The sequence below is a fragment of the Oryza brachyantha genome, chromosome 9 (assembly GCF_000231095.2).
Source record: "Oryza brachyantha chromosome 9, ObraRS2, whole genome shotgun sequence".
Lineage (NCBI taxonomy): Eukaryota > Viridiplantae > Streptophyta > Magnoliopsida > Poales > Poaceae > Oryza > Oryza brachyantha.
Genome location: NC_023171.2, coordinates 3,431,826 through 3,441,782, shown reverse-complemented (window position 1 = coordinate 3,441,782; position 9,957 = coordinate 3,431,826). Strand labels below are relative to the sequence as shown.

The following is a 9,957-nucleotide window of genomic DNA, read 5'->3' as shown; positions in this document are numbered from 1 at the left end:
AAAACTGAAAAGCAAGATACGATGAAAAACTCTAAATTTAGTATTAAAAAATTTATTTTTTCATTTATATTTATAATAACCAGTAATGAAAAAAAATGTGACCATATAAATGAGGCCATGCAAATACTGATATTGACAACAAAACTACTCTAGCCCTCTACGTAGCCAATCCGGCCCGGCCCGGCCCGGCCCATTGTTATCTTCCAATCCCCTCGCCCCACGCCCCCTCCAGTCGAGCTTCCCTATTCTTGTCCCATCCCCTTCCTTCCGCAGCACCACATCACCCATCCACATCTCTCTCGGTCTCTCCCTAATTTCAGCGGCGACCCCTCGCGAGCCGCTCCTCCTCCGCCGCCGCCGCCGCCGCCGCCGCGTCTCCTCGCCGTCTCTCCGGCCGCCGATCCGCCCCCCGCGAGGTGAGGATCCACCCGTCGCTCAACGTACCTCCCTTTCCCCGTCCCCGTCCCCGTCCTCGTGCTCGTTCGTTAGATCTACGCCGCGCCCCAACCTCGATCGGCTCGCCGTTCTCCCGATCGGCGCTCCCCGGCGTCAAGGATGATGGGGTGGACCGCCCGTTCGCTGGCGGGTGCTTTATTTTTTGCCATTTCTTTTCGTGTTTTTTCGTCGCCTTGAGGTTTCTCTGCCTAGATCTGTGCCGTTTCATGGGGGTAGGGCTGCTTTTGACGCGATTGGGGCGAGTCATGTTTGTTCTCTCTCTTATCTCTCTCTTCTGGGGTTGTGATTTGGGCAGATTGAGATAGTGAGACTCTTATGGGGTTGTGATTTGGGCGGATTGAGATGGTGAAAGTAGATGTGTGCGCTTCTAGTTGGGACGTGCGTTTGGATCCTTGTGCGATGGTGGCGGTGGCTGCGAAGGTGACGGCGGTATTGGTCTATTGTGTTTCGATTTGTTTGTTCCACTGATGGTTGAATCACTCGCAGTGTGGATGATTCGCACATCAAAGATACCCGCTTGCTCTGGCGTTGCAACTTGTGGTTTGAGATGTCGCTGATCTAATTCGAATTAAGTTTCTCGGAGCTTCCTTCATTCACAGACTAAAATTCTTATGCCTTAGCTATCACGTTTATAGATCTGTTGATGACACAATAATTTCTTTTCATCAGTTGTGTTTGATGTCTCCTGAGAATGTCTAGATTTGGTGAGGGTTGTTTTCTCCTGAAACCTTGTGTAGATAATAGACGCCATCTTTGTTTTACATCTGATGAAAGTCAACAAATATTTATTAATAGGGAAATAATATATTGTATGCTGGTTTGGCTGAAACATATGCTAATTTAATGAGGCTTTATACTTGATTTCGTGAGTTATATGCAATGAACTATTGACCTTTTACATTTACACGGATTTGTTCCTCTGTTGGAACGGTGTTCAACATGCCAAAATTATATGATCATGGTTATTTCTAGATCTCTCTGACCATAGCACACTAAAATCTTTCCTGCTTTATAATTGTAGGAATCCTCGATAAGCCAGCCTGATGGCTACGATGGATGAGCCTCTTTATCCCATTGCTATACTGATTGATGAGCTTAAAAATGAAGATATTCAATTGCGTCTGAACTCCATTAGGAGGCTCTCCACAATTGCACGAGCACTTGGGGAAGAAAGGACCCGAAAGGAATTAATTCCTTTTCTCAGTGAAAATAATGACGATGAAGACGAGGTGCTTCTTGCTATGGCTGAAGAATTGGGTGTGTTCATTCCTTATGTTGGGGGTGTGGAACATGCCCATGTTTTGCTCCCACCATTGGAGACATTGTGTACAGTGGAGGAAACCTGTGTCCGAGACAAGGCAGTTGAATCTCTGTGCCGCATTGGAGCACAGATGAAGGAAAGTGACATTGTAGACTGGTTCGTTCCTGTAGTAAAGGTAAGAGTTTCATTATTTTTTAAAATGTTGGTTTCTTCTGTGGAATTGCCAAATTTATCAGTTGATACCAATTTCACTATACTTGTTGTCAGGTGCCATGTTTCTTTGGCATTATATTTTTTTATCAGATATACATTTGTTTGACATTTGTATTTGTATTTGTTTCTTCATCAGAATTTTGTTAAATATTAGATGATTGCTCTCCATAGCAGCATTAACACCTTGCAAATTTTAACAGGAAACACTGCCGTAATGACATTAGTTATCATGTTATCATTTTCCTTTTTCTTGCCCCATTTAGCATCACTAGTCAATCGTCTATATATACACTATGTACTACGCCGTGTTGTATTCAGCTGACCATGCATTATTCTTTTCAGAGGCTAGCAGCTGGTGAGTGGTTTACAGCTCGTGTATCATCTTGTGGTCTTTTCCACATAGCATATCCAAGTTCCCCTGATCAATTAAAGGCAGAATTGAGGAACATTTATGGTCAACTATGCCAAGATGACATGCCTATGGTCAGAAGGGCAGCTGCATCAAATCTTGGAAAGTTTGCTGCCACAGTTGAACAGACCTATCTAAAGACAGAAGTCATGTCTATATTTGATGATTTAACCCAAGATGGTATTTTCTCCATGCATGTCTCACATAGTATCTTTTGCCCTTTCATACTTTACATTCATGAGTCATGACATAATAGTTCTTGAATAACCCGTGCGGTGCTGCATTGCTGATTCTAATTCTATTAAATTACCATTTGCCAGCTTGTTTGCTACTTCAATTTGCCACCAGCAACTAGCATAAAGAGCTATTTGTATGTAATTGTTGTTCAATTTGTACAGTTGTTTATCCTTCTGTGTCTCTGATCAGTTCTTTAGGCCTTGAATCCCAATTGTCCTGATCAAATACTCTTGCAAATGCAGATAACAAATATCAATACAAAGTCTCAGAAATTATTATACTAGCCTTTCATTGGAGCAAATAATGCATGAACCAATTGGGACATTTATCATTAATGTTCTGCATCATAAATAATGTATCTAACAATATTGACTGGCTTTTATTTCCAGATCAAGATTCCGTGCGCTTATTGGCAGTTGAAGGCTGCGCTGCACTTGGAAAATTGTTAGAACCACAAGACTGTGTAGCACATATTCTTCCAGTCATTGTCAATTTCTCCCAGGTAAATTATACCCTTATTTGTTAACACAGTGTCATCTATTTGATAATATCATATAGAATATTATTTGCGGACAGCTTTCTAGTCACTAGAGAGAGTTGTTTTTGTGTTATGTGTTACCATAATTATGCCAATTTTACTCTGTAACTCCTTAAATAGGATAAATCGTGGCGAGTTCGTTATATGGTTGCCAATCAGTTGTATGAGCTCTGCGAAGCAGCTGGTCCTGAACATTCTAGGTATTATGTGCCTTCTTTCCTCAATTTTTATTTATCTATCAAAATCAATCCTGAATACATAATTTTGTAATCTGATTTTGTGTTCCATTTGTTGCATGTTCGTGTTTCATAATAGAGAACATCTGGTGCCAGCATATGTTCGCCTCCTTCGTGACAATGAGGCTGAAGTGCGGATAGCAGCTGCAGGAAAAGTTACTAAGTTCTGTAGGATTTTAAGCCCACAGCTTGCAATTCAGCATATTCTTCCTTGTGTCAAGGTGGGACAAAACTTTACCAAACATCGTTCATGGGTTTTCTGCTGTTGTTTATTCCCAGCAAACTTACTCGCCAACTGCATCTGCAGGAATTGTCATCGGATTCATCTCAGCATGTTCGTTCAGCTTTGGCTTCAGTTATTATGGGAATGGCCCCTGTCTTGGGAAAGGTGTTACAAGCAATATATGTTCATATATTTCATTTTTCAACAGTGCAAATTATTTGTTGACAACAGCTCACTGTTGAGTTATTTACTACCATTTCATTGTTGGAAACCTGACATTCTTTCTTTCTGGAATTTTGTAGGATGCTACAATCGAACAACTTCTTCCTATTTTTCTTTCCTTGCTGAAGGATGAATTTCCCGATGTTCGGCTCAATATAATCAGCAAGCTTGATCAAGTTAATCAGGTCAGTTTCTATTGTTTTTCTCATCTATACTCCTATAAAAAGGAGTAGTGGTGGTGTTTGGTGAATCGTGCACCCACCCACCACAAACTCCCTCCTATTTTTTTAAAAGGAAAATAACTGTGAGACCCACATGTCAAACCACTTCTATTAACTCAGCTTTCTGTGGAAAGAACAAAGTACTATGGGACTAATGGGCCCACATGTCAGTAACAAATATAGGCAGCAATTAAGAAATAACATATGCATTCTGAAATGAATCTTTATACTATATGCATGTTGAAATGAGTCTATGGTCTTTCAGGACGTTCCTATAGTTTTTGTTAGTGTGAAGTACTGAGTTTAATCTAGTCTAGAAATTAATCCTCAACTGGGATATTGGAAGTTTTACACTCTTCAACCATAGAAGTTGGCTAAAGTTTTACCTTAAGGGTAACCCAACCTGATTCTGGCAGTGTTTGTTACGATGTTGCCATCCAAATCATCTACTTTTTAATTAACATGGCACCAGCAAAAGAAGTGAGCAATAGTTTCTGTGTTTCAGCCAAAATAATGACTACTATGTCCAAAACACAATTATTAATGGGCGTAAAATGCCTGTTTTCTTCTTTTGGGGTGTTATATTTTTTGGTCCCCACTTTTTTTCTTTGGGGGGGGGGTGATGGTGGTGGTAGGCATTCACTTTTATTTATTCTCTCGTTGCGTCCCTACCGTTAAGGTATTGGCTACCTGCAGTGGTACACTTCAGTGCGTACATTCAATAGCAGCCGCACTCCACTGTCAGTTTTGCTTCTATATAATCTCACCGATAAAGTCCTTTCATTGGTAATTAAAAAATACTGTTTTTTGTTCATTTTCAGGTTATTGGAATTGACTTGCTGTCACAATCCCTGTTGCCAGCGATTGTAGAACTTGCAGAGGATAGGCACTGGAGGGTTCGGCTTGCAATAATTGAGTACATCCCTTTATTGGCTAGTCAATTAGGTGTTGGATTCTTCGATGACAAGCTGGGTGCACTTTGCATGCAATGGTTGGAAGATAAGGTAAACTATACTTTGGTAATTCAAATCAGTATATTTTCATGACTGTAATTTTCAGTCTCTGAATCTGTATATTGTTCACCACATTCTAATGTGATGAATTCACTTTATATCACGAATAATGAATCTCTAACATATTAAGGCTCCATTGGGCAACACATCATATGAGAAATACTACCCTAGTTTCCCATGGGCATGCTTCCTAAACTACGAAATGGTATTTTTTGTATAAATTTTCTATGTAAATTTTGCTTTTAAAAATCATATTAATTCTTTTTTATGTTTGCAACGGCTAATACTTAATTTATCATTCGCCAATGAGATACTTCGTTTTGTGTGAATTTCTCTTCAATCACTCATATTCACTAAGAAAGCACTAGGTAACATATTAGTGATAAATCAATAAACATTTTTTGTAATAACGGTTCAAACCAGTGGCAAATTTGCATTGCTCGTATAACTTAATAGTGTAAATAGAGATTTAGTTACACTTAGAGATTTGGTGTCTTGTTCCAATTTAACTTAAATTTAGAGGCAAATATGGTGTTTCCACTCATTAGATGCCACGACTCATAGGGACACATAGTCATGTGAGACAAAACAACTGATCAACTCAGGATTTATTGTCGTCACCTGAAGCACCAACCTTATCAACCATTGTCACATTATAGTGGCCACTAAGTCGAATTGCGTTTCGCTATAGTGGCCCGCAATACACTAGGGCCGCTATAGCAGGCGCCTTAGTGGACACTAGTGCTATTTATTACCTTGCAAGCACTACAATACACACGGGCCTTAAAAGACACATCAACATACAAACATGTCGAATAATTTTCTCAAACTATTTTGTATTTGACCATACATATCTGCATCTCTTGTTAGATAAGGTATTAATGAAAAATGCTGCATCTCTTGTTAGATAAGCTATTATGATAATTGTAAATGTCAAAGTAAGTACACAAATCTGAATTGCTATGATATTTGTTACTCTTCTTGCTCAAGTTTATAACAGTGTAATCTAAATATCATTGTATCCTTTTGTATCAACATAAACTGAAATATGCTTGTCATTCTTCTGAAAGAGAAGTTTCATTATTGTTCATTTAGTTTGTAGAAATTATACCATGCTTCTGTGTTAAGTGAATTATATATTTGTACACAGAACGAATAAGAGGTATTGATAACCTATTATTTCAGAAGTCTTGACTGTACTTTTAATTTTAGGTCTTCTCGATCAGAGATGCTGCTGCAAACAATTTGAAGCGCCTAGCTGAGGAGTTTGGTCCAGACTGGGCGATGCAGCATATAATCCCTCAGGTTCCTTACATAATATCTGAACCCTAGTCATAGTATTCGCATTGGTGAAATATCACAACATGCATGCTGCTTGGCCCTTTTTTTAATGTTTTCTAGTGGAAGTGAATTTATTTTATTTCTTTCATCGTTTTGTCTTGTTTTTGTTTTTTGTTTTTTGCACACAAGCTAGAAGGTTTGTAGAGGTGAGCTATGAAGCTCATCTACACTGGGTGAGAATTTAATACAATGCTCCTGATAACATAATCTGAACTTAACGCTGTAAGTTAATTTTATGGTAAGCTATGGTTGGTCTAGAAAGTACAGAATAATCTGTTCAAACAGAGCTCGTTCTTTGTCAGTTTCTTGCTTGAGTCGTCTAGCTCTGTCCAAACAAATACAGTGAAGTACTGCATATATATTTGTTGCTTGTAACTTCTAGGCTACGTTCAGGGTGATAGATATGTGGGTTAGTTATCTGGCGCGGAAAACGTAGTAGTAAATTAGTACATGATTAATTGATTATTAATTATAAAAATTATAAAATAGATTAGTATGCTTTTTTAAAAACAACTTTCCTATAGAAATTTTTTCACAAAAAATACATCGTCTAGCAGTTCAGGAAGCGTGCACGCGAAAAACGAGAGAATCTGGGATTGGTAAGGGATGAGCCGAACGCAGCCCTAGTCTTGTTAGCTTACATGTTTCATTTTCTAGATGCTGGAGAAGATAATGTTTGTTCCTTTTAAATTTCTAGCGTCGCTAGCTTACATGTTACATTTTCTAGGTGCTGGAGAAGATAAACAACCCGCATTATCTATACCGCATGACCATCCTGCAAGCTATTTCATTGCTGGCCCCCGTCATGGGTGCAGAAATCACATGTCAGCAGTTGCTTCCTGTCGTGATTAACTCCTCAAAGGACAGGTGAATTACTTGTAAGCTGTAATGCATAGGCTACCCATCTGATCAAGGCCTTACTGAGACATGCATATTTGTCTAAATTTTCAGAGTGCCAAACATCAAGTTCAATGTTGCGAAGGTTCTGCAGGCACTTATACCGATCCTTGATCAATCTGTGAGTTTCTCAGTGTTTTTCATCACCATACCTTTGTTTGTAATGCTATAGTTCAATTACAGGTTATTGGGGTATATTATGAATACTTACTTTGTAGGTTGTGGAGAAGAACGTGAAACCATGCCTGGTTGAGCTTAGTGAGGACCCTGATGTGGATGTAAGATACTATGCGAACCAGGCCCTTCAGGCATGCGATCAAATCATGATGTCAAGCTAACTAGCTATTTGTCCAGTATTTAGAACTTGATTTTCCTAGTCCAAATTTTGGAATACTTGTAATTTGTCTTTTAGATTGAAGAGTTCCTTCTAGCCCCAGTAACAGACCAACTATCCATGCTGATAATGTTTCAGACCCCTCGTTCTGTGTTTGATGTTGTAATTGAGCAAGATCAGACATTATTATGTTTGTTTACATGGTAGGGTCGCACCATGGTTTCTGTGATTTTAATGTATGCGGCCACTATTAGTTTGCATCTCTCTAAATACATGCTACTTGTGCAGATTGCTAGTTTGCTGAGATGTGATGTCTGTGATGAAGTTAATATTCCGTTAATCAAATTTGCTCTCGGATATACCGTCCCGGTGCTTAGGCGTTTGCCTTGTTCTGTACGTAACTGAATCACATGTTCTTTTGAGTATGCTGGCCTACTCGTACGCCTGGGGTTATTCTTTGGGTGTTTCTTGAAAAATCTCAAATGATATGTTTGCAAACGAAAATAATTTATAAATAAATTTACATATGTATTCTTAGTGAACTAAAAGTTAAGTTGAAAAAATAAACTTCGGTGAGAAAACTATAAAATTAATTTTAAATTTAAGGTTAAAAATTTAAATTTTGGTTTATAAGTATAAGCGAAAAGATGGGTGTTAGGTCTTAGTGTTAGAGATATACTTGTTGAATTTATGGTTTTATCATCACAATTTACTATATTTGCTTTTGAATTGCTATATGAATATGTATATAAAGGCTCAACTCATAACTTAATTTGTTGGTTATAAATAAGTTGTTTTAATTTTTCTCTTAAAAAGCGAAATTAGGCAGCTTAAATGGGGAAAGAATGTATACGAGTTGAATGGCATGAATCAATGGGAGGCACCCTTACCTACCCTAGTGAAAACAGCGTGAAAGCACTGTTGAAAAATATAAAATCACATTAAATTTAATAAAAAATTAAATTGTCTTTAATTTATTTTTTTGAATTTAGGGCGGTTACTGTGGTATTACCACTGCCCATCATAGCATTGAGCGTGATAACTTGTCAGTGTTAATGTCACCTTTCGATGCTATGTTCCAATAGTCTCGTTTTTTGGGTGATGATTGATCTGTTTAGGCATGATTGATAACTTCTACTCATCATATATATACTGATAACGACTGTATTTCCTGTATAACGGAAAGTTAGAATAACGGGTTAACAAACTTGATGTTGACGCTCAAGTTTCAAAGCACGCTAGTTACAGGATTCAGATTTTGGGTTTAGTATGTCTAGACCAAGATGAGCATATTATTTGCAAGTATAACTCATTTAAAGCAAGCTTCAAATTAAAATTAAACTTTAGTTCGAGAGTATCTTCAAGTTGCCTGATATTTTCAAGGTATAGGAAGTTTTGATCATGTTTCAAAGTACACGCAATATTCTGAAGTCACAAAGTTACAGCATGTTGAAAACAGAATATTTTTCTAGTCAAAGCTGGCTATCGGGCGTAAAACAAGTTACATCGGCTGTAAATTCAAATAAATCATTTTTAATGTTTTCATTATTATACTCAAATAAATCGACTGCTGATTCAAATGCTCACTGGGAATGTGTTGGGAACTTCTCCCCTCGCTAGGAAAAACGGAGCAGCAGACGAGCACATGATTAATTAATTAAGTATTCTCTCCGGTTCGATAATTCTCGTTGTTTTGAACAAGTGTGGTCAAATTTTTTTCATTAATAATATTTAAAGTATTTAGTCTGAAAACACTGGAGCAATATGTATAGATGTATCATAAAGAATACTTGAAGTAAAATTTTATTTATTATATATATTTAATAGAAAATCACATATATGTTTAAAAGACTGTGCCATTATGAAAACTGATAAGAACTATCAAACTGGAAGGAATATTAGCTTAAAAGACTTAATAATTGGATTAATATTATTTTAAAGAAACTCTCGAATATTTTTTTTAAAAAAAACACCATTTGTCTCGTGGAATACGAGAGAATGGACGTTAGGAAGAGGTGCTACCGAACACACCTAAGGCTCAAAGGTTGCCTTCGAGTGTCCCCGTTTCAACTTCAACCCATTGCTTGTGCGCACATGCTCTCTGAATTACTAAATTATATATATATATATATATATATATATATATATATATATATATATATATATATATATAAATATATATAAGACAAGTAAGCTTCTCTAGACCATACAAATGCACGGCGAGCCCATGCGAAAGGTTTGGTTAAGATATGCAAATTTCGCCAAATACACAAATGAAACCCAACCATACATGTCCCCCAATTATATCTTCTAAATCATCCACGCTAACAATCCAACCCTCTCCCCCAAAAGGGGA

At 37.6% G+C, this 9,957-nt stretch overlaps 1 protein-coding gene across 2 annotated transcripts; it reads left to right on the top strand.

Annotated features, from left to right (window-relative positions):
- The first annotated feature begins 265 nt into the window (after window positions 1-265).
- Window positions 266-7,888, top strand: LOC102708461 (serine/threonine-protein phosphatase 2A 65 kDa regulatory subunit A beta isoform). 2 transcript variants are annotated; one of them, XM_006660389.3, is made up of 13 exons: window positions 266-416; window positions 1,478-1,892; window positions 2,273-2,519; window positions 2,966-3,078; window positions 3,235-3,314; window positions 3,430-3,571; window positions 3,658-3,738; window positions 3,876-3,980; window positions 4,838-5,020; window positions 6,242-6,334; window positions 7,098-7,237; window positions 7,322-7,388; window positions 7,498-7,888. In XM_006660389.3, exons 2-13 carry the CDS (start codon window positions 1,500-1,502, stop codon window positions 7,603-7,605), a joined length of 1,752 nt encoding a protein of 583 aa, XP_006660452.1. In that variant the 5' UTR covers window positions 266-416; window positions 1,478-1,499; the 3' UTR covers window positions 7,606-7,888. The 2 variants fall into 2 exon arrangements, with proteins under 2 accessions (XP_006660452.1, XP_006660451.1); XM_006660388.3 differs by having other exon boundaries at window positions 267-416; window positions 7,486-7,888.
- Window positions 7,889-9,957: the final 2,069 nt, after the last annotated feature.